The sequence below is a fragment of the Ambystoma mexicanum genome, chromosome 9, assembly GCF_040938575.1.
Source record: "Ambystoma mexicanum isolate Mex_15411 chromosome 9, UKY_AmexF1_1, whole genome shotgun sequence".
Lineage (NCBI taxonomy): Eukaryota > Metazoa > Chordata > Amphibia > Caudata > Ambystomatidae > Ambystoma > Ambystoma mexicanum.
Genome location: NC_090931.1, coordinates 1,426,178,948 through 1,426,204,159, shown reverse-complemented (window position 1 = coordinate 1,426,204,159; position 25,212 = coordinate 1,426,178,948). Strand labels below are relative to the sequence as shown.

At 46.9% G+C, this 25,212-nt stretch overlaps 1 protein-coding gene across 2 annotated transcripts in view; it reads left to right on the top strand.

The window, feature by feature from the left end:
- TMBIM1 (transmembrane BAX inhibitor motif containing 1) overlaps window positions 1-25,212 on the top strand; it is a 280,929-nt gene that overhangs the window by 197,645 nt on the left and 58,072 nt on the right. For both annotated transcript variants that reach the window (XM_069616828.1, XM_069616829.1), the window contains exons 6-7: window positions 5,480-5,530; window positions 15,281-15,320. In XM_069616828.1, coding sequence (XP_069472929.1) covers window positions 5,480-5,530; window positions 15,281-15,320 — 91 coding nt within the window. The remainder of the gene's footprint in view (window positions 1-5,479; window positions 5,531-15,280; window positions 15,321-25,212) is intronic.

The window sequence follows — 25,212 nt, the reverse complement described above, 5'->3', positions numbered from 1 at the left end:
CCCCTCCTTGTCTTGTCGCGCCTAGAAACACTTGTGTACAGGCGTGTTATAAATGCCACATCCTATCTGACAAAAGTATGGGTTATCAAAATACAGCTATCAACTGTGCCAAGTGCCTGTGTTTTAAACCTTTTTAAAAGCAAACTGCACGGTCTGATTGGCTACAACAAAATTACAACCTCTTTCAAACCCCACACACAGGGGCTTTTGCCCAAGTGTTGTCAATACAATCTTGGAGTAGTGAGGTACACCATTTGTGGAGTCATTCGCCAATCAACTAAGCAAAAAGTGCCTGCAGTATGCATCTTGGTGGAGCCGGGGTATAGGGGGCAAAGGTTGGGGATTTGCTGCCCGTGCCGTACCACGCCCATGGGAGGATTGGACTGTATATGCCCCTTATCCAAGGCCATGGGCAAGCTGAAATGCAGGCACACCTGCCATATGTTTTGGGAGGCTGTGACACGGTCCAACAGGTTCTGGCACTATAACCTTTTGGCTCTCGCAGGATCCTCCTAAAGCCCCAATACTATTTTCCCTCCAGAACGACCTTCTCTTGCAACAGGGGAGGCTGTTCTGCACCCCTCTTCTCAACCATTGGGCTTATGAGCTTGGTCCCTCAGAATCTGGCTTTAGAGATGCTCGATTTGTCTCCGGTCCGTGTTGACGTGATTGAGGTTGCCAGGACGCCTGCCGTGAGTAACCGGTAGAGAAAGTCCACCATTGGTGCCGACAGAAGTATATCAACCCCTTGAAAGGGAACTAGATGATATCCCGCCTTTTATTCCCCATCTGTCCAAGTTGCTCATCAAGAAGAACATCTACAGGTCCTTCCTGTCTGCCAGTGTCCTAGCCAACGAAGTGTCCTCCCCGGATTTGAAGGACACTGCATTGGCTAAAGGAAACTTTCCCTAGATCGGGGTGCCTCTGCGTACCGCACACTTTAACATTGTTCTCTTCTTTCTCCTTCACAAACTATTCAGACCTAGGACCTCTGCGGTCTTTAAACGTGTGACCTGGCCGCAGTCATCTTAATCAAGAGATCAACCTTCCAATTCCCTGCCAGGAGTCCGATGTATGAAGGCCGGTTCACATCATTCTTCTGAGCAGGGCATGTACTTCCTACTTGGAAAAGAACAGATTGGATGTTCTCCATACTGCTGTGTGATCTATAGCAGAGCAACAAGTGGTACTGAAGCAGCGAACGATCGATGCCACGTTGAATTCTGAATTCTACAGTCCTACTCTGAAACAAATGGCGGCTCTGGAAAACTTGCATGCATGTTTGTGGCCTCATTACAGGTTTGGCGATGATTTCTGAAAGACGGTTTACCATTACAGCCATTCATTTTGGTGGTAAATTCAACACATTGTGAGTGGCGGGAGCTCCCATTAGAGAATCCCATTGGACTCCATTGGAGTTGAGAGGATTTACGGAGGAAGCTAATTCTGCCATCAGCAAATCCTCAATTATTTTGCAGGAACAACCTCCATCCCGCTGCTGGAGGCTTTCCTCCAAGTGACCTAAAATGGTTGAACTTGATAGTGCGCTAAACATGGTAGTAACTCCATCACCAACGTTTCCTTTTACGGCTCCACCATACGCCTAACTAGGCTCCTGGTCGGTACTGAAGTGGCTCCACCATACTTCTAACTAGGCTAACCATCTGCCAGGTAGCAATGGTGGGCTATCCACATGCATTCTGCAAAGACTAATCCATTACAAACCATTTACTCGGACAGATGCAGTTTGGATGGGCAGTACTGCACAACATGCCTGGCTAAAGTTCTGTTTCAAGGGATCCATGTCGGGCAACGGTAGTCCCTCCGCCCAATGATTTGGGAGATTTCCGAGACTCATCAATGATATGATATTTATAACACCCTTAATACCCAGAGGTTTCTAAGTGCGGACCTGGGGATCGAACCTGTGTTGCTCCGTGTCGTCTTGCTTCCAAGGCGAGCACGTTGCACCTGAGCAATCCTCCCGAGACGAGGAGGGAGGAATGGGAAGAGGGGATGTAGGAGTAAGTACAGAAGTAGTCACTATGGTGCGTTAATAGTTCTTAGTTCCCTTTCCAATGTATGGGTCGCCTTCAATTCCAATTTTAAAAAAGCCCATAGTAAATTGCCTGGTTGAAGAGCTGGCGGGTGTGCTAGGACCATGCATGAGTGAGGATCTGTGCTGGGCAAGGCTGCAGATGTGCATGCTCTAGCGCAGTTTTTGAATAACATTGCTTCACACCATGCTCTGCTTCTATCCCCACAAGGGACTATATCCCACAAGGTATAGAGGAAAGGGGACTATAGACAGAGTTCAGTAGTTGCTATGGTGAGTAACTATCCTGTATCCATTCCAGGCATGTTTGATATTCCTCCCCCTTTCACCTGGCACCTTTTTCTTGGTGAATGTCAAATGTGGCGAGATGGAGTAAGGCGGCTGACAACGTGATATCATTTTGGCTATAGACTTTTTTATTCAAATAAAGAAAAGAATCGGCCTTTCCCTATTTCTAGAGGGCTCTTCCCTAACTCAACACAGAATAACGTGGGTGCTCGTCAGGATGCAAGTCAAACTAATATACTGTCCTCTGTCCAAACCAACTACCCTATCCCCACCACTAAGAAATAAAACCAAAAGGGATTCACTGACTTCTTATCAAAGCCACCAGGAGAATGGCTCCCTTCTTAACAGCAGCCTTTTGCAACAGGGTCTGATTTACCAAATAGACTTAGACCAGGAGAATGACTCCTTTCTCCTGGTCTCTCTGGAAGAGTTTAGAAGATTTATTGGATAGTCATTTGTACCATTCCTTGGACGTCTCTTCTTCTTCCCAAGGATTCAGAGTTCATGCTTTATCCACTCTTCTTCTTAGTGCTGGCACTCTTTCAGGACTTTTTATATCTCAACTATTGGAGGTTGCCCCCTGACAGATCTTGGTCCTTTTGGTGTCTTTAACCTGTGCCGGGTTTCCTACTGTGACGAGGGAGTTCACTCTCGAGGCACTCTGGAGATTTATGCTTTTTCTTGTCACCACTGTGACGAGGGAGATCATTCCTGGGGGAATAGTTGGCTCTTTGTTCTCTGGGTATCTCTACTGTAATGGGGGAGATCACTCCTGAGAATACGTAACTCTTTGGGCTAGATGAATCCCACCTGGCTTTCCCGCAACTCCTGTTACCTGTATCTTCACTGGGGAGCGCTATCAGTTTTTCCCTGGGGTCTCGGGTTGCTGTTGGTTCTGCATGCCTTCAGTGCGTCTTCCTCCCATTTGGTCTGTGCGATTTCCCCAGAGCCGTTGCAGTAGCAGTCTCTGCATGCTTTAGGGACCACACGGTCCAACACGTAGAGGCAACTCCACCGCTGGATTCTTACTACTTCTGCAGTGCGTCTAGTTTACTCCGGCCCACGTGATTCCTCTCTGCTTCTTCTTCCGAGACCGACTTTCTCTCAACACTTGGAACAGCACAGGTTTGAATTTCCTAGGCCCTGCAGGACAGACTCCAGCTTCCCTCACTGCTCTTCCTGCTCCCAAACACCTCGTCCTTCTTCGGTATTGCTAGGCCTGCCCCAGTGTAAAATCACGGTTTGTTGTCACTGCCTCTGACATTACCTTCAAGCCCCCTGGTGTCCACCTAGTCACAGTACTTTGGTACTCCCTTCTACTGTTCTGCAAGTTTATTCGTTCTTCCTCGTCTCAGTCCTGTCTGGTCTTACAGGTGAGCAGTGGCGTATCAAGCAGGGGTGGCACATCCCCCCCCCCCCCCACGCCCCCTGGCTCTTTTCAGAGGCAGACCGGGACATTGGCAAGACAATGAGGGCGCTGAGCAGGAGTTCCTGCTCAGAACCTTCATTGTCCTGGCAACTGGACACCTCCCTTTCGCGACCCTCATTGTTGGAGCTCTAGGCAGCAGATCTCTCTCCCAGTGGCCTGACACGTTGCTCTGTGTCAAAAGAGAATTAAACTGGGAGCCATTGAGCACTGATAGGAGGGAGGGGGTTCTATTAGCCAGGACTTTTGTCCCTTAAGAAATGTGAATGGGGGTGATAAGAATTGAGAAGGGTGTATAATGCTGCATGCTTTATAAAATGACTATTGCTTTAAAACCCAAGGGGGATTTGTTCGACTCACATTGTTCTGCATGATGCTATTGTAATTTTGCATGCAGGATGGAGATAACAAAACTAAAGCCATACTTTTTTCTCAACCTATTTCTATGATGTATGTAGTGTACAGTTAATTATTATGTAAGGCTAGAATTTTATGTTATGTGGTTTGCTTCTAAGGCATTGCTATAAATAAAGTATTATTTAAGCACATGCAAAACAAAAACCTTAATACATATCTATATCACCTAGATCTGTGTGTTCAGTTGCTTAAATTGCGGACCCGGGGATCGAACCTGTGGGACTCTGCGTCGTCTTGCTTCCAAGGCGAGCATGATGCCCCTGAGCTATCCTCCAGAGACGGGAGTTACCTGCATCTGTAATGGTCTTGCAGTTTTATTTTTGCAATGTGTATGTGTTGAAATGCCATCTGCCACTAATGCTACCCAAAAAGTTGATTTTGGTTGCGGGGGGGGGGGGTCGAATGATATTGCATGGAATCGTTTGCACTGCTTCGCGCTTCTGATGCGCTGCCACGTACAAAGTGTCCTGCAAAACCATTTTGTAAAGTTGGCCACCCTAACAATGAGGGTGCTACCATTCGAGCAGGAGCACACGGCAAACAGGTGTCCATGTCCCACCCTGCTCTGGGCCACTGCAGCTGCTGGAGGCGGTGCAGGACAAGGACCACCAGCCAATGCTGTGTGCTCCACCTTCAGCTCCAGTCCTGCGTGCATTTACTAGTCTAACTTCAGAAAGAAGAGTGCATCCGACTATAGAAAGAAATGATCCGACTTCTTTTTGAAGTTGGACTAGTGAATGCGCTCAGGTATTTAATAACGTTCTAGTTGCAGCGCGCGCACCGCCCTGCATCATATAGGGGGGCAAGAACGATTATATGTCAGTTTAGCATTTATTTTCCAAAGTGCATTCGGGGGGGAAAAGTAGCAGGATTATTTTCATGGCTTGCACCCCCACACCCTCCACTCTTGCAATGCTGGATACTCCCCTGCAGGTGAGATGGTAGAGACTTCACAATAACACACAGTAATAGTTTCAGGTTGGAAATGAACAGGGGTCAATGGTGCCATGGTTTCTGGCCACAAGTGTTTAGGGAGGTCTTTCATGGGACTAGAGTCCTTCGTCTCCTGCTGTTTGCCACCCCTAGGGGAACAATTGGGTAGCAGCCTCACCTCCCTAGCCTCATATGGAAGGGCTCCCCTCGGGGAAGAAGTGATGAGATCCTGTGAATCGTCGCACTACATCATAACTTCAACTCCTGCCACACTGTCGCTCCTTTATTCAAGTGTATGCATGCTAAGATGCTGGTCTCTAATCTATGTATATTTCAGCTTCTTATTCCTCTCTCCCCAGTGCGGTGTTCATCGTTACCTACCTGGTGTTGGCATGCTGCCAGGGTCCCAGGTGAGTCAGTTTCCTTTACCATTTTTCCAGTTTTGGTTCCAAAAGCTGTAGTGTTGTATATTGTAATTGGTTAGTTAGAATGCGCTTAATACCCAGAGGGTTCTAAGCGCGGACTCGGGGATCCAACCTGTGTTGCTCCGTATTGTCTTGCTTCCGAGGCGAGCGTGTTTCCCCGGAGCTATCCTCCCAAGACTAGGAGGGTCTTGAGGGTATAATCTTAACCCGGCGGTGCAGCCTGATCCTGCCAAGTGCTAAAGTTGTGAGCAAAGAGATGATTGGGATGTAGGGGTCGGGGCTGGTAGAGCAGAGAAGCGGGGCCCATCCGTGCAACGTGCAATAGTTGGGAGGATGGGACTATCCCATGACGGAGCGCTTCTAATCCAGCTGAGCAACGAGAGATGGTTGAAGTGGACAGGTGGGTAAGGGATCAGTTTATTGTACATGTCCCAGCGGGTGTGTTCTTTCTCATCCTGACTAGTGGTATTTAACTAATAAAAAGAGCTAGAAGGCAGGGTGTAGTGGCCGAAGAGTGGGAAGACATGCAAGTGAAAGAGGGGAAGCAAGCTGGCATGCTGGCAGCAAGACACCATTCAAGTTTATAGTAGCATCCATCTTGAGAATCTATTAACCTTGAGAGGACATGGGAGTCGACTAGTGCCAAGTCACATTATTTTTTTTTTTTTAATAAGTTTGATAAAAGAATATACAACCTTTTCAATACATTTTATACAAAACAGATTAATACAAGGTAAAACAATATTACATGAGATGACGCACAACAAAAACAGGAAATGTATATAAACCGTACAAGGGTTAATTTTTACAATATTTTTCAAACTAATTAAATAAAAACTAAGAATAAACTGTAATTCTAGTCATTCATTGTTGACGATCGAAACAAATTTCAATCTGAAGTCACTACAAAAACATTGGTGAAATTTGCAAAAATAGTTTGGATTTTGTAAGCCTTGTAACATTTTCCTTGTGCCAGAGTTGTCCTACTGGTCTCTTAGCAGCCTGCTTTGCAATTACTTGGCATATATGCCACAAAAGGTAGGATTTTCTACATCAATTACACAACAGCATCATCACTTGGATATTGATTTCGCCTTTGAAACGCATCAGTGCAATTCCTGATTAAAACGGGCGAAAGCAGGGCTTATATTTCCGTATGTCAGAGCACAAAGTCACATTATTGGAGCAAGTGGCTGCCCTTCTGTTGGCCCAAGTTGTGAGGGGGGAAATCCATGGCTTCAAAGACTGGTTGTTCTCTAGGGATCTGTGTGGTAAAAGACCCTCCTGGGGAGACGTGACCGTGTTGACCAGTACTCCATGACCAACCGGTCCGATAGCACAGCGAGTAGAGCGCTCGCTTTGACATCTGTGCAGGTTCAAATTCCGGCAGGGCCAAACTCAGCCTTTCATCCTTCTTCGATATCAATAAATGAGCACCACACACCGTGGGTAATCATGGGTAATCATAAGCAGCGCTCAGATGCCTGAGGGTTTGTAGTGCTATATAAATGCTAAATTATTATTATTATTAAAGGAAGTGATGCAGATACTGTTTTTGGAGGATGAGATCCGACTACTCCCGCGAGGCAGATGCTGCGTTCTGGAGCAGGCTGTCATGTTCTCCGATTAGGATTTGTACCATGCACCGTGTTGCCATTTACATGGTCTACGGGCGCTTTTTGAGTGCACCAAGAGAACTAGCTTCACCCATACTCAGAGACCGAGTGGGAGACCGGGTGGGAGGTTGCACAGAGGGAGTGGAAGTGCGTGCGCAGAATGATGTAGTGCGTGCACTAGATGGCTGCACAAAGTGCCCAGTGCGTATATTGCTAATTGCCTGCAGCTGTGGGCTACGAGTCCATTCTGGAACCACAGCCAATCCTGTTGGTGGCAAGTACTGTGCAAGTGGTCAATACTGGCATGCATGGCGAGTTTAACGCAATGTTTGTTATTGAATAACAAAGTCGCTGCTGAACAAAAACACCAATTAAAAGAAGCGATTAACCAGGCCTCTGAAGAAAAAGGTGAAAAAATAATGTAGGTCGAAAGTGGCACTCTAAATTGAAAGGCAGACTGTCTCTTTAAAGCAACTGGTTACGCAGGGGCGCAGCCAGGCAGATCTCTGGGGAGCTGGAGTAGCCTGGATACCCTGGAATAAAGCCCATCCCTGCTGAATACCAACAGTGTGTACTATTAAGTGCGCAGAGCTGTCATTACCGAGGGCTGGGCAGGGCGCGCCATACAGTAAATAAGAGTGACTCACCTTCCGAGCACAAGCCGAAGGCACCAGCTCCCTCTAGTGTTCAAGTTGCAGAATACGCAGGACTCTCGCATTGCAAAACAGCATAACAAATATATACGGCTTGCTGCCTCGTCTGTATTACTCTGTGGTCCAATAAATAACGGATATTACTTTTATCGACCTCAAATGCAAATCCACAGGTGTGTACGGGGCTCGGCAACAGACACGTTAACACCCTGAGTTAGTGCACCAGCTGTTCGCATGTCCCTAGGCGCCGTGCGACGAGGCGCATTTTAAAAACGAGCAAAGTAAAAAAAAAAAAAAAAAAGAGGGAACACCTCCAACAGTGCGATGCGATGGTTCATATGGATGCCTCCTTGCGACCTACTGATCTTGCACGGTGTAGAGATATCGCGAGAGCCCCACTCTCGCGAGATCTCGCGGCCGCACCAAGACCGCCCCCGCGAGCGCCGCGCGCATTACGGGAGCGGCATAGGACGCATCAGGACGCGTCCTAACGGCTCCTCCGAGATTCGGGCTTGGGGCCTGCACCACAAGGCACCCCAGCCCTGCAGCTGTTAACAGGCACGTTGCCTGATTGTTTTGGCACGTTTATGTGCATATGGTTGCAGCAGATGTCGCCCAGTTAATAAAGGACATCAAGCTACCCTACAGCCTCCTGTCATCTTTTATAAGAGTTTACTACATAAATTGGCGACGAGGATCACCACTACAAACCACGTGAGAACATGCAAGGAGCGACGCCACCACCGCCCTTCCTGCAAACTCCAGGTAGACCTGCCATCCCGTGGCCGCAATGGCAACCCTTATTCACGACGTATGTGGAGGCACTGGGAGGGGCAGGATTTTCAGCGGCACGGCACAGGGCTATGTTACTTAACGCCCTGGGAGTGGAAGGGCAGAGGGTGTTTGAGAGTCTCACCCCGATTCCGGTGGCGGGTGACAACGATGATGTCTTTAAGGAGAATCGTAAAGAGATTTGCCAGCAAAGAAAACACGGTGTTGCACAGAATACGTTTTTACAGCCGCAAACAAGAAATCTCAGAACCCGTTGACGATTACGTCACCAAGCTGTGGGAACTGGCGGCGCTGTGCAGTTTTGGCAACAATGCTGAGAGCCTCATCTGCGATATGTTGGTAGTCCACACAAACAGCAGGAAAGTTCAAGACAAATTCATAGTGGAGAAAGAGTTACAGCTAGAGAAAGCGATTGAAATTGCCAGAGCAGTCGAAGAAACAGCGGGAAGACGAAGAGAACTCACAGGAGCTCAGAGTTCCACCGAAATTCAAGCGGTTGCATTTCACTCGAGAGGAAAGACAGGCACCAGACCAGAGAGAGGGGAGAGGGGGCAAGAAAGAACCCCTGAAATGCAACAGGTGCACCAGCACGAAACACCTGGCGTTCGACAGGGAGTGCCCAGCCAGAGATAGAGTGCTCCATCTGCAAACGCATTGGCCATTTTTCGATTGTGTGTCGATGGAGGAACAAGAAAGTTACCAGCGTAAACACAGATCGCAACATCGAGAGAGAATCATCCTCAGAAGAGGAGGGGAGACCCACCGTCATTATGGTAAACAGCATAAGGGCGAGAAGAGAAAAGCCCCATTGTATAATCAAAATCGACGGCCTAGAAACAAAAGTCATGGCGGACTCCGGGTTGGACCTCACCATCATACCCCTACGAACCTACAAAGAAATGGTGGGAAAAGAAAAGGTCCAAGTTCTCACTACACGACAGAAACCCACAGTTTTCGGCGGGGCGTCAGTCGAACTACTGGGATATATCAATGGAAAAGTGGAGTTTAAGGGAAGAGAAACCATCACCAGAGTCTACTTCAGTCATGAAGGCCCAGCAGTGCTGGGATGGGACGACCAAGACAAGCTGAAAATCAAACTGGACCCCAGCACAGAAGACCAGGTACCGTCTGTCGGCGCGAGGAGCGGGCCCATTGATAAGAGTGACTATCCAAAACTTTTCTCGGAGGAGCCAGGACACATCAAGGGCTTTGTCCATAAAATAATGCTCAAGAAGAGTGCCGTCCCAGTCAAGCTGTCAGGTCCCAGGTTAGGTAGGTGTACTTTGTAAATGAAATTAGATTATAGATTTAAATAATTTATTGTTTTAATCTGATTTTGGGTTGTTGATCTTAACTTCTGTTCATCAGAGTGCTAACTCGCCAAACCAACATGGTGGCAGTAGTGCCAGTTCCTGATTGGAAGTTTCATGAACCTCTGACCTTCCATACAATTCTAAACTGCCTTTCGTTGTTCACCTTCAAGAAGGAAGGTCCTGTTTTGATTAAGTTCCTGCTTCAAGGCCTTTTGATGAGATTCTGGTGAAGTTTACAGAGATAAATATTTTTTTCCTGAGAAGCAGGTCAACGTGGGACAAGCTCAGCTGATAAGTTGGTGGGAGCGTCGCTTTTTCTCAAGCTGGAGAAAAGCTGCTTTATTTTTATCACTCTATTCATGTTAGGTATTTATTTAGTTTAGGTATTTAGATTCGTTTCATTTTACTTCAAGAATCTGCTTGGCTTTTTATGACTCAGTGTAATTGACACGGTTTTGAAGTTCTGATGTTGTACTGAAGGAAGAAGCGTTTGGAATTTTAACTGCGCAGTTTTCTTTGATCAGTGCTTCAGAGCATTCATTTTTGTTTCACGCATGCGCGAAGGAGAAGTGTCCGAGTTTTATTGCCGTGTCGCGTATCTGATCTGATTTCAAGTCTGTCAGTTTCAGTACGGTCGCGTGAGTGAAGATTGCTTAAGGAAAACCTGAGTCTAAGCTTTGGATGTTATTTAACTTGTTCGCATGAGATAAGGTGTCTTCTGAATTACTTCACTGTGCGCATGTGGAATGTAAAGACACATTGATTTCATGAGCATTGCGCATGTTTTCTGAAGGATAAGGCAGCACCTGAACTTATTTACTGTGCGCATGTCAAAAGCAGAAGCAGTTGTTTTCATTAGCATTGTGCATGTGTTCTAAAGAATAAGGCAGCACCTGAACTCATTTACAGCGCTCATGTCAAAAGCAAAGCATCGGATTTCATAAGCATTGCGCATGTGCTCTAAAGGTAAAACAGCATCTGAACTCATTTACAGTGCTTATGTCAAAAGCAAAGCATCGGATTCCATTAGCATTGCGCATGTGCTTCAAAGGTTAAGCAGGATCTGAATTCATTCTTATTGTTCATGTCAAAAGTTTTAAAATAGCATCTGAACTCTTAATTGCGCATTTGTTTACTAAAGTTGAAGAAACATCTGAACATGAATACAATGTGCTTGAGAAAGGATGAAATGCATTTGAATGAATGAACACTCTAAAGTGAATTCCTGCTTATTTTAAGAAGATTTCATATTATTGAACTCATTATTTTGAGCAATATTAAGGAACAAAATGAATTCTTAAATTCACATTGCCCTTCTGAAATTGAACATTGACTGTGCAAGATAAAATCTCAATGGGTCTTTGTGAAAAAGAAGTTAATTAATCTCCAAGTTTATTTCGGAGATTGGACAGGTATGGGTTTAGATATTAAAATATTTGATATTTAGAGATTGAGTTAATTTAATGCATGTCTTAATTATTTAATAAACATTAATGTCTCCTTCTACAGATTGCAGCCCACCAGAAGTAGGCGTCTGTCGTTTGTTATTTTCTCCACTTCCCCTTTTCCCTTGGGAGTTAGTTCTTCAACTGGGTTAAAGACAGTTGTTGATCAAACGTTCTTGAGAGATCTGTGGGGCTCAGCATCTCCTGCAGACGCAGGCTTCGGGACCGGACAGCATTACGCCAAATTTATCCCCAAGTTCTCAGAAACCTCGGCACCACTCCGTGACCACCTCAAAAAAGGTTCGGAATTCTTGTGGCAAGAACCCCAAAAGAAGGCGGTCGAAAGTATAAAACGGCACATCATGGAAGCGCCGTGTTTACAGCCATTTAACCCAGAGTGGGAGACAGTCATCACCACGGATGCCAGTGCGTATGGACTAGGAGCCGTTCTAACGCAGAAGAAAGGAGACACAGAACATGTGGTAGCCTTTGCCTCGAAGGCTTTGTCCTCGGCGGAACAGAACTACTCCACCATAGAAAAGGAAATGTTGTCATATGCATGGGCGGTAGAACATTTCAGAACATATGTGTGGGGCACGAAATTCAAATTGGTGACAGACCATAAACCCCTCATCCACATGCTTAGCCCGGGAGGCACAAAAGTGTCTACACCCAGATTGGCACGCATTGCAGCAAAACTGCAGGAGTACACGTTTGAAGTGCAGCACATCTCGGGATGGAAGAACTCGCAGGCAGACTGCATGTCGAGACTGCCAGAGGGCAAAGACAAGGCCACCACGTTTCTACAAGGGGAGTGCATCGTGGCATCCATCACTGATATAAAAGCACCTGATTACCTGGAACTCGGTGAAAAACACTGGTTGGAAGAAGACGGAAAAGACCCGACCATGGCAAAAATCCGAGACTGGATCAAGGAAGGGTGGCCCGATGAAAAAGCAATGCCAGAAGGCATGAGACCCTATTGGAAGGTGGCCGAGGAGATATCTGAAACGGACGGAATAATAATGAAAACGGACCAGATAATCCCACCCGTAGGCATGAGGAGAACCATTCTCTGCAGAGCCCATGCGGGTCACCTGGGAAACACGATGACCCGTCGCAGAGTCAGAGAGGCCTACTGGTGGCCTTCCATGGACCAAGAGATTCGCACCATGATAGAGCGGTGTCATGAGTGCCTCAATAGCGACAAAAGATTAAAAGTCAGACAGGCACCCCTAATTCCCACAGAAGTACCAGAAGCGGTGTGGTCAAAAGTGGGCATAGACTTTATAGGACCCCTGGAGGCGATGGCGCCAGAACATCGGTACGGCATAGTGCTGGTAGATTACCTATCCAAGTGGGTCGAGGCGGAGTTCGTCCCGAACATCACCACCGCGACAGTAATCGAAGTCCTCACTGAAATTTTTCAAAGGGAAGGCCTCCCCAAGGAGGTAGTGACGGACAATGGGGTACAATTTATATCACGGGACATGGAACAATTCCTGAGAAAGCACCATATAGGCCAAAAGAAAGCGGCTTTGTATCATCCCCAAGCCAATGGGCTCGTAGAAAGGGCCAACAGGTTCATTAAAGGGGCCATCCAACTAGCCACAGCCTCTGGAATGGACCCACTGAAAACAACCAAGGAGGCTATAGCGGCCCACAGGCTCACTCCCAACGGGATCACGCAAATATCCCCATTTCGAATGTTGAGAGGGAGGAGTGCAGCCTCCACGCTCATACGCCCATGGCTGTCCAAAGTAAGAGAGGATGAAGCGGTGGACATGTCAGAGGTGGTGTGGAGAATTGAAAACGGCAAGGCACGCATGAAAACATGGAGTGACCGAAGAAGAAGAACCAAGCAAGCATCAGACATGGGAAGGGGAAATTGGGTCAAAATAGGACTGCAAAAAAAAGATCAAATCACAGGCTCGCGGTTCAGCAGACCCATCAAAGTGAGTCACAGGGGAACCAACCATGTTCGCACCGAAGATGGGCGCACGTGGAATCTGGAAAGAGTAGCCCTTTATCAGAAGAGACAAGAAAGAGCGAGGACCCCGGAGAGATCACATGCGGAAGGAGGATTAGACTATGAGCGAAGGGAAGAACGCGAGCCAGAGAGGGACGACAGAGAGAGGGAAGAAACAGAGATGGTCTCCAGCTTTACCCAGTCCCAGGTCATTTATTAGTTGATGGTCCAAATACCATTCGATGGTTTTGGTAATGTTCTAATAGGGCGTAGTGTAGTCCGTTATGGCAAGCCACCTCTGGCAAACTGACTTTGTCCTGTCCTGCATTGGGTCTTGAGTCCCTGGCCCAATTTAACTTTTAAAGGTTCCTCACTGATACGTGGTCATTTTCATTTTGATTTAGGCTGCAATTGCCGTGCTCACAAGAAGCTCTATCTGAAGATATAAGCCACGTGCTTTTAAGTGCCCTGCCAAATTGAGCTGGGGGGGCAACAGGGAGGGGTTGGGGGGGGTGGGGAGGGGAGGGGGGCATTGGCGATTCTTTGGAAATGCCTTCTAGCCAAAGACCTTATTAAGAATCAGACTTTGGTTGGATAAATGCGTGTTTCTTAATGCTTACCAGGACAAGTGTTTGCAGCTTCATCACTGAAGAATAGCTCTAATGCGAGTTTCTTTTAGGGGTCCTGTATACCAGGATGTCCATACCCAAAAATGTTAGTGATCCATGCTCAGCTATGTGTGCAGTCTTGTTGCTCGGTTTCTCACCTCCATGTCGCATCAACAGGGTTTGAGTCTTGGCTGCGGCACAAGTGTGTGCAGCAAAGTGTATATATAGTTTTGAATTCCTTAAACACACGGAGGAGGGAGGGTGGGGGGCGGGGTTCAGCTGCGTCCGCCCTTTCAAAAGGTGAATGGACAACGTTTACTGCATGGTCCCTCGACAAGTGGCTCCTTCTCACCCCCAACCTTTCCTTTCTGGGGCGTTGGCACCGTGGCACAGTTCTGTCACTCGTTTCCTGACCGTCAGTGCTCTAAAGTGTCCCTTGGCCGTACGTGAGAAGGCCACCCAATCCTGTTTTTGCTTGCAATTCTGGGACTTGTAGTTGTCCTAAATTCCAAATGGAAAAGAGAAAAACGACATGTCCTAGAATCCAAAGGGGGGGGGGGGCTTTGCTTACAATTGCTGAATACGCAGGACATTATTATGGTTACGAACATGCTCTAAAGAGATGTTTGTCAAATATTATCTTGCTTAAGCTGTATCAAAGATTTCTATTTTTCAATATTTTGTTCTGATATTTCTGTCGGGGATGAATCTAGTGCCATTTTTTTGTATTGTTCCAGCCAATGTCTAGTCTGGTCATAATAGAAAAAGATCCATTGAAAACTGCAAACCAAAGGTCAAGCCCTACCTGCATCGCTCTGTCCCTCCTGCCCACGCCCCTCCCATCTGTCACACCATTGCACACCCTCCTTTTTGGATGCAGGCAGAGTACACTAGTTCCTTTTTCTTTTTCCACCACTGTTTGCCATAGAGTAAAAACAGGCCTGTGCTTAACCTTGGACACCCAACATAGGCGGCTGAAGCCCTCCTTAGTCTTATATAATTGATCGTTTGTGTGCTTATGTGCCAGTGAAGTGGTTATAGCAGCGCTGTGGAACTCCAGGCCTCGAGGCCAGGATCCATGTTGGATTTTCAGGATCCCCCTCATTAATATTCATTAGAAGAATTTGCATACAGTGATTTGCACATTTTTGCTCATGAATATTGCGGAATATCCTGAAAACCGGTCAGGATTCCATCCCTCGTGGCCTGGAGTGGACAGCCCTGTGTTATGGGAATGGCAGAGGTAGGGGGTGGTACTGTCACTCACTCTCACTCCTTGTAGTCCTCTAGACATTGAGATCACTTGAGCTGACATGTTGCAACCTTTCTCCTTTCTTAGGAGGCGTTTCCCCTGGAATGTCATCCTGCTGGCTGTGTTTGTGAGTATACTACGATGATCCTTGCAAAAAAAGGGGTGGGGCGGAAGGGTCAACTATAAGGGGCAAGGGATCTCTGCTGGACCGGCTTCTACAATTAACACTAACATTTGTAGTCAGACACTGATACGTGTGGAACGTAAGGTGGAAGGACCTACATCTTCAGCTTCATGTAGCATTTGATGCTGTTTCTAAGCACCTCACATTTTCATGAAGTGAGCGCGTAAACTACAACAGTGGTTACAAAAATTGAAACATAAAGCAGGTGAACAGAGTTTTCGATTGGAAACTGAGCTGAAGTGAAAACACGGATGGTAAGGAACAGTGCATAGCCCCTTTCAGGAGGAGTGATGAGCAGCTAGTATGCTCACATGTTTTTAGTGTAGGACTTGGAAGAGGAGCCAGTACTGGTATAGGCAGAGCTAGTGTATGCCACCACTGAGGAACCCATTTTTATTGCATTTGTGTTTATTTAAAAAAGGATTCCTCTCTTCCCTGCCCCAACTCCCTCACCCCCAAAGTGTTTCACAGAATTAGAAAAACTCAAAAGGGCTGCCCGGTTAACTCGGCAGGTGCAGAGAGATTGGGAGGACTGAGCTAATAGGCACGGGTCGAAATGTAGCTTTAGCTTGACACTAACCTCTACAAGAAGTCGACTCTGACCCTCCCTGTGCCAAACGGTGCTATGCAATCATGCCCACGTTCCAAGAACTCTGTGTTTGGGAATCGATGCAAAGAGCAAATCTAGATGAGTCGCAGTACGATTGGTGCTATTTAATAGAGACAAAGTTGTTGTTTGCAGCGTGTGGCGAAGTTGTGGCACATCATTGTCGAACTCCTCACTAACCCAGAAGTTGCTCCTGCTTACCAGGTGAGGTCCGTTACCCAGGAGCTGCTGAGAGCGCCTGCTTTTAAAATCCCCATTTACCCGGGACACAAAAGGGGGCTTGCACGACTACATTGAGAGTGCAAGTGGTAGATGAAGATGACTGGGTGTAGAAAGTAAAAGAATTACAATTCCATGAACAATTTAGAAAATGGTGTGCAACCAGTAAACGGCCTTGTCGTCCATACACCTCCAGCCTTTTAATCTGGTCTGGTTTCATTGAGGTGCTAATGCTTGCGCCAGAGGGTCTGGTTATGTGGCAGGTGACTGCTGCACATGTTACGGAGCTCAAGCTGAAGGCGAGGACCCTCCAAAGAGGTCACCTAGGAGTCGATGGAGCCCGATGGTGAGGGCTTGTGCAGAGTGATCCAATGTTATCCTCGCCAGGGGGTTTACATTAACTGAGCGTGTCCATGTCTCCTTGCCCAGTGCTGTGTGTGCACCTCGCAAAGGGAAGCTTGCAGTGCAGCCTTTACAGGTGGTTAGAGACTCCATTTCACACTTGCTAATTAGCTAGAGGGCTGGAAACCGTAAGAAGATCAAAAGAAAATGCTAGGGTGCAGGCTTCTAGTGAGGCAATCAAGCCAAGGGCAGGAGGGCTGTAACGGGTGTTAATTGACCCACACCAGAGTTATGAGCCTGAGGCAAAGCGGAGGGTGCATACTGAGGATAAGGACTGATGACTGTTACAGCCCTTCTCCCCAAGGCTGTAATGCAACAGGGCTAAATCAAAACTAGTTAGAAATGGGTTAGACTGGAAGGTTTAGAATTAATCGTACCCTCTGCAACAGCTCTGGGCAACCCTCCAAACCATTGTTCTTCACCTGCCAAAACATTACACGAAGGGGAAAGACCACATGCAAATTACGTTTGGTCCCACCCCAAAAGGGGCAGTCGAGCCCGAACTGCTAGGTCACATCCTTTCTGCACGAGACCACAAGCATCCCCAGAAATGTTTCGGCCTCATTGAGCATCATTGGTGATGAGTAGCTTGGGTCTCTAGGCCCAGCAGGCATGGGACCCGCGTCTGGGCATACCCCTCCCACTTGGGTTGACTTAGACAAAACAAAACCATCTTTGGAGGTTGGACCAAGTCTGATTTGCATATGGTCTTTCCCCTTCTGTAATGGCTTTGCAGGTGAAGAACAATGGTCTGGAGGGTTACCCAGGGCAACTGTCAGAGATTGAAGATTAATTAGTACCTGGCAGGGGGGGAGGGGGACAGCGGGACAGCCTCCCAGCCAGGGGTGTTGCTAGATCAGGAAAAGATCTGGGGCTATGTGAATTTTGGGACTGTCGGGACTGTGGGCTGGCTAGCCTTTTAGGTTGTAACCCCAGAGCTTCTATCCGGGGCTACAACCAAATTACCAGAGGCTTTAGCCCCCCCCACCCCCCCCAGCAACACCTCTGCTCCCAGCCAAGGAGGAGGCTCGGAACGGGGGAATTATCACATAATTCCCCTGCTCCAAGCCTCCTCCTGGCTGGAGGCCTCCTCCTGGCTGGAAGCCGGTGCTCTGCTCCACGCTCGCCTCCCCCCTCCAGAGATTTCTCTTCCCTTCCCCCCCACTTACCTGCTTTATGGCTCCTCTTGGGGAGTGGATGCCCTGGAAACACTTCAGTCTCTAGCACGCCCACTGCCGATCTGCAACAGGCCGCCATGGAAGGGAAGATGGGACTACAGTCGTCCCTTCTTCCTTTCCATGTCAGCCATTTTGTGGTTTACTTTAAAAAAAAATTCAATGGGCGCCATTGAAAGGAAAAAACTGACGGCAGCCGTTTCTTTTTTTTTCCTCTTCCTTTCTGAAACGCAGAAAGAAGTTCTTAGTACCCTGGTCCAACAGACATGGGTAATAGCAATAATCCCCTCGCCGGGCCTGTAACTATGGGCCCCGGGGCATTACCTGACTGTAATGCCCCCCAGCTTGGGGATTATTGCTTAATTATAAACCTTCCAGCCATCACCTTTTGTTTTGATAAAAAATAGGTTGGAAAGAAAAGAGAAAAGCTGGAGGAAGTGCTCAGAACGGTGTAGTGAACATGGTCCTGGTGAAACTTTGGCTAAGGGAGCCACTGGGCATACTTTCTGGTGAGAAACATCAGGCGTTGTAACAGTGGTTAAAGGCCCTAAACCATGGGTGCACAACATACGGCCCACGGTCCAGTTGAGGCCCGCCATGCCGTTTTTTCCGGCCCGCGAGGCACAAAGACTTTCCTAATGGAGGGCGGCCCGCAAGCAGCATCGGTCGCCCTCTATTAGGAAAGTCTTTGTTGTCTTTCGGGCTCACACGAACCACGCAGCTCCTACGAGCCACGTAGTGCGTGTGTGCTGTGCCAATGGAGTGCCAGCACTACGGCTGGCGTGGCCAGTAAGGCTTGATGCCGTAAGGAATTTCAGCCTTGCTTGCCACGCCAGCCGTAGTGCCAGAAGCCTCGCCAGCGTTCCAGCACGTCTGGGTAAGTACATTGGGGGGCGGGGGGGCTGGGCTGTACGTTTGTGTGTCTGTCTCGGGTCCGTCCTGACTGTGTTTTTTGTTTTTGTATGTATGTTGAGATGCGGGGGGGGGGGTGTGTCAGGTCTGCTTGAATGTGTTTGTGGTCAAGTGAAGTGTATGTTGAGATGTGGGGGTGGGAGGTCCGGGTCTGTATGCGTGCATGCTTGTGAGTTTGTTTGGGGAGGTGGGGGGTCCAGGTATGTATGGATGAATGGTGTATGCATGTGAGTTTGTATGGTGAGTTGGGGGTGGGGGGTTCGGGTCTGTATGGGTGCATGGTTGTGAGTTTGTATGGTGAGTTGGGGGTGGGGTCTGTATGGGTGCATGGTGTATGCTTGTGGGTTTGTGTGCTTAGTTTGGGGTGGGGGGGTTCGGGTCTGTATGGGTGCATGGTGTATGCTTGTTTGTATGCAGGGGTGGGGGGGTTGGGGGTCTGTATGAGTATGTATGCATGGTGCATGCTTGGTGGCATGGGGCCTAGTGTTTGCATGAGGGGGGTTGTCTTGGGGCATAGTGTTTGCTTGAGGGGTGGGGGCCATGGGGCATAGTGTTTGGCTGAGGGGGGGTGTCTTGGGGCATAGTGTTTGCATGAGGGGTGGGGGCCATGGGGCATAGTGTTTGGTTGGGGAGTGGGGGCCATGGGGCATAGTGTTTGCATGAGGGGTGGGAGCCATGGGGCATAGTGTTTAATAAAAATTAGGGGTTGAAAAAGCCTCCCGCCACGCCACGCCTACCGCCCCACCCACATTTACTTTTCGGCCCACTATAGCTATCATTTAGGGTACTTTCGGCCCTCTGTCAAAATCAGTTATGCACCCCTGCCCTAAACTAACCCATTGTGGACAATAGTTCACCAACATTTCAAAGTTATAATATAGCTGTACCACCTGCAGCAGCATTCTGGATCCGCCAGTACAAGCTCGGGGCCCAGGGTATATGTCCCAGCCAAGCAAGGTTTTTTAGCTTGGGCCTTAACCGCAGGACCGAGTGCTGTTACAAGGCAGTCTATGTCAGGCTGAGAGGTCCTGCATCCGCGGAAGCTGCTGAACCCCCGACAATCCCCCTGAGATGTATTTCCCAGAACTAGATTTCAATTCAGCTCTGTAAACTACACCCCAAAGGGAAAGGGGGAATGGGATAACAAAACAACACCAGGCAGACTGCGTCAAGGCTAACCAGAGCTGAACCTGCAGAGGATAAAAGAATAGCAGATACACTTCCTTAATTCACTTACTTAACCTTATGAGTGGGAAGACATTAATCCTTAACTAATAATTAAGAATCATACCTGGTTCTTCTCTTGAAATTTCTTAGAGAAGCTGATAAAGAAGCTGAAAATCTCTCTTACTTGAGATACTTGAAATTCACAGCAACTTCTTACTTAAGGCAAACTGTAAGTCTTAGTTCTTTGTTTGTCTTTTTTCCAACATGCCTTGCTTGTTCAATTAGATTGTCTTTAAAATATTCTTTCTTGTCCTTTCAAATCTTTTCAAACTATTTATAATTAACTTGAGTCTTTGAATCCTTGAAGAAAGAAGAAACACGTGCTAAATGCACACGCAGGTTATTTCCATTTAAATTAACGATGAACTTCACATAGAAATCTTCTTGGTTGAAGAACACGCGCAAACGGATGAAGACGCGCGATCAAAATCCACACGCGCAAAAAATCCACACGCGCAATAATCCACACGCGCAATAATCCACACGCGCAATAATGTTCTCCTGCGAGACACGTGAAATAAAAACACCCGCGCTATTGAGTTCAAATGCCAAAAAGATTCTCACGTGCAAAATCACTCGCGCTGAAAAAACACACGCGATCCTTGTTCCATACGCAACGAATTGATACTCACGCAAAGAAACACTCGCGCTATGAAATACACGCGCACTTACATCGCACGCGACGAACAGATTCTCGCGCGCTGAACACCCGCGCTAAAAATCACACGCGCTTTGTAGTTCTCACGCGGCGTATAGTTTCTCGCGCTAAGGATCACCCGCGCTATGAAATCGCACGCGCTCTTTAGTTCACACGCAGCGTATAGCTTTTCGCGCAAAGGATCACCTGCGCTATAAAATACACGCGCGTTTAAAATTGCACGAGATCAACCTCCACTCGCGCTCAGAACACCCACGCTAGAAAGCACGCGCGCACTTGAATTCGCACGCGACAGTTAAAATCTCGCGCTACGGAACACCGCACTGGAAACACAAGCGCACTCCGGGAGTTCAATAGTTTTAGTAGAAACACTACTTTTAACGAATTTTCAAGGAGAATGTTATTTAGATGAACAGATTTTCAGTAAAAATAAAGTCACTTATCTCCTGAGCGGATTCACAAAGATTTCCTGCTTTTCCTGTCTTCAAAAACGAATTCCTGCCAGCTGATGACTTCTCCTGTAATCCCCAAGAAAGTAGCCGCTCAACTGCTGAGGTCTGAAGGATAAAATCCACCAGGCCTAAGACTAAAGCAGGAGCAGCCACTAAACACGTCCTCTCAGATGGGGTTTTGATGATGAAAGGCACAGAGTGACAGTTTAGAATGTTCATTGTTGTTCAGCATTGTCTTCTAGCCAATCAGAGCTGTCACTGTGAGGCTCCATCTTGCCTTGGGTCAGAACCAGGATTCTGAATCAGCAGGTTAAGGCCTAACCAACTATAATGGAAAACTTCCCACCCACACAAAGCTAATCTGAAAAGGATAAATAATGGAAAGGAAACTTGAATAAGAGAAGGAAACCTGACAGTACCCCCCTCCTAATGCCCAGTCTCTGGGCCTATCTTGTGTGGGTTTTTAGCGTGAAACTTAGCAACTAAACGGGGGGCATGTACATCAACTGAATCTTCCCAAGATCGTTCCTCCGGTCCATATCCCTCCCAATCAATCATATACTGCAACCTTCCTCTCACTTTCCTAGAATCCAAAATTTGTTTAACCACAAATTCCTCAGATGAATCCTCCAAAATCACAGGGGAAGGTGGTGTTCTGAATCTAGTTCCTGAACAAACTGGTTTTAAAAGACTAACATGAAAAGTAGGATGTACCTTCAACTGCTTGGGTAATTTCAATCGTACTGCCACAGGGTTGATGATTTTCTCTACCTCAAAAGGGCCTACAAATCTTGGACTGAACTTATTCTTCCCCTTAATTTTCAGGTATCGGGTAGAAAGCCAAACTAAGTCTCCCACCTTATATTCAGGAACAGTTTTTCTTCTCAAATCGGCATATCTCTTATATTTCAACTTATTTTCTCCCAGAACCTTTTTTGCTCTATCCAAGTTATTTTTCATTATCAACAAACGATCTTCCACTCTAGGATTCCCTGAATCCTCCTCCAACACCTCAAAACTCAGAAAGCGAGGATGAAACCCACGACCCAACAAGAAAGGGGACATAGAAGTAGCATCTTTTCCACAATTGTAAGAGAATTCTGCCAACTACACCAAATCCACCCATTCCTCTCTAGCTTGTAAATAACACCTTAAAAACTTCTCCAATTCTTGATTTACTCTCTCCACTTGTCCATTACTTTCCGGATGATACCCAGAAGTCAAACTAACTTCCACTCCAAGTTTCTTACAGAAGGCCCTCCAGAATTTTGAAATAAATTGAGATCCCCTGTCAGAGATAACTTGACTTGGGAGTCCATGTAGTCGAACTACACCTTGCAAAAAACTATGAGCCAGTTTTTCCGCGGTAACCTCTCCCTCTATTGGTAAAAAATGTGCTTCTTTAGTAAGAAGATCGACCACAACAAGAATGGTAGTACAACCCTTATCTTGAGGGAGATCAACTATGAAATCCATAGAAATTGTGTGCCAAGGACGAGGAGGAACAGGTAACGGCTCCAATAAACCATGCGGCTTCCCAACTTGACTTTTCGCTTGTGCACAGACTACACAAGTTTTAACAAAATTCAATGTGTCTTGGCGAATTTTTTCCCACCAAAAATTCCTTCGAACCAGTTCCAGAGTTTTTCTGAACCCAGGATGTCCTGCTAAAATGGATTCATGACAATTTCTCAAAACCTTTTCTCTCAACTCATCAGTAGGTACATAAAGCTTGTTATCAAAAAAAGGAAGATTGTCTTTCAACTTTCTAGCAGGATCCAGTCTCACCCACTCCTCCATCTTCTGTAAGGACATATTTTGACGAACTTCATTCAAAAAATCTATTTCTTTAATGGCTCCAGCTAACAAAAAATGTTCTGGAGCAATTATAGGTTCTGGTTCTATAATCTTTGTCTTCACTTCCCGGAAATTGGCGAGATAACGCATCAGCTTTTTTGTTCTGACTTCCGGGTTTAAAAGTCACAATGAAATCATAATCTGCAAAGAACAAAGACCAACGAAGTTGTCATGGAGACAAAGTTCTTGCAGATTTTAAAAACAATAAATTTCGGTGATCAGTAAGGACCGTTACTGTATGTCTTGCTCCTTTAAGAAAATGTCTCCATTCTTCAAAAGCGGACTTTATTGCTAACAGTTCCCGATCAGCAATTGTGTAGTTCACTTCAGCAGCAGAAAACTTTCTAGAAAAGAATGCAACTGGATGTATTTGACCAGTAGTTTCATTCCTTTGAGAAAGCACCGCCCCCAACGCTAAATTTGAAGCGTCCGCCTCCACAAAAAAAGGTTTAGAAAGATCTGGATGAATTAAAATTGGACTAGAAGTAAATCTTTGTTTTAACTCTTGAAAAGCCTTTTCTGCTTCAAGGTCCCAGTCAAATTTCACTCCTTTTGAAAAAAGTCTCGTTATAGGAGCAACCAGCCGAGAAAAACCTTCTATAAATCTCCTATAAAAATTGGCAAACCCTAAGAAACTTTGTATTTCCTTAACCTTAGTAGGAGGGGGCCATTCAAGAACAGCTTGCACTTTTTTAGGATTCATTTCTAAGCCCTTAGGTGAAATTATAAAACCTAAAAACTCCACAGAATCGGTATGAAATTGACTTTTTTCCAATTTAGCAAACAAATGATTTTCTCGCAACTTTTGTAACACCAAGCGCACATGTTTCTGATGTTGATCTAGGTCAGAAGAGAAAATCAAAATATCATCGATATAAACGACAACAAAAATATCCAAGTATTCTCTAAAAACCTCATCAATGAAAAATTGGAAAGCCGCTGGAGCATTACATAGACCGAATGGCATAACTTGATATTCAAACAGCCCAAATCTGGTCTTAAACGCTGTCTTCCATTCGTCCCCTTCCTGCACACGTACAAGATGGTAAGCTCCTCTCAGATCTAATTTAGAGAAAATATTGGCTCCTTGTATTTGATTAAGCATTTCTGAGATGAGAGGAAGAGGATACCGGTTCTTAATAGTGACTTTGTTAACTGCTCGATAATCTATGCAAGTTCTAAGCGAGCCATCCGGTTTTGGTACAAAAAATAAAGGAGAGGCCGCAGGTGACTTAGAATGACGAATAAAACCTTTGGCCAAATTTTCCGACAAATATTCTTTTAAATAATCATTCTCTTTCTCAGTAAGAGCATTTCTGATGTTTGTTAATCTGCTTAGAATCACATGCTGTGCATAGGTCCGACATCCAGTGGTCACTGCGGAGTATTGCATTTTGTTTTTCGTAGTCGAAAAGGGGACGTCGACGAGGCGTGTCTGAAACACTATCCCTATAGTGACGTGCGTTGTACCCACAATCCCTCACGCGTCGAGGTCCCTCAGATTGTTTTTTTCCGCCCAGCTTCTGGTCGCCTTCACGCGGAGCTCCTCGAGAGACATTGCAAACCTCGACCTTTGGTCGTTTCTTCTACGAAGATTAATACAACACTCCCTCGACGCAGTGTAGCTGTTCTCCGCCGAGCAAAATCATCGACGGAGGGTCGAGCGGAGGAAATCTTCGGCGCTGCCGAACACGTGGCCTGGCCTCGCTGGCCACATACAGTAGGGAGAGTGGGGTCGTGGGACATCTCTGGGTCTTTCTGAGAATGCCTTTCCCTTTCCCCTTCCTTTCCCTGGGGGTGTTTATCGCGATTTATTGCCTCTGCTATGGAGAGGACACCATTTAGGTTTTGCCCACTTTGTAAAGGCAAATTCACTTGGAAGGACAAGCACTCACGGTGTAACCGCTGCTTGCCCCTCGATCACAAGGAGGAAGGGTGCGCGGCTTGTCGGCTTCTTAAGCCTAAAACTCTTAAAGACCGTAGGGTTAAAAGGTGGGCGGCCTACGCGATGTCGAAGGCCGAAGGTTCACCCGCCGCTGCTACCACCGACAGTGACGAGGAACGCGATAACACGACCTCCGCTGCGGAAGTCGAAACCCCCTCTAAGGAGCGCTCACGCGCTTCGTCGTCTGTCCCTGGCCCCGACGGGCTCGGCTCACGCCCTGCTTATGGGGATGAACACCCCGGCGACACTGACGCACACAAAGATTCACACAAGGATAAACACACAACCCAAGGCTCTTCTTCGTCTAAGTCGAAGAGAGCTTCGGCGCCCAAGGAGACGCAGGTTCCACCGGCGGCCTCCTCGGACCGTTCGGGTTCGAAG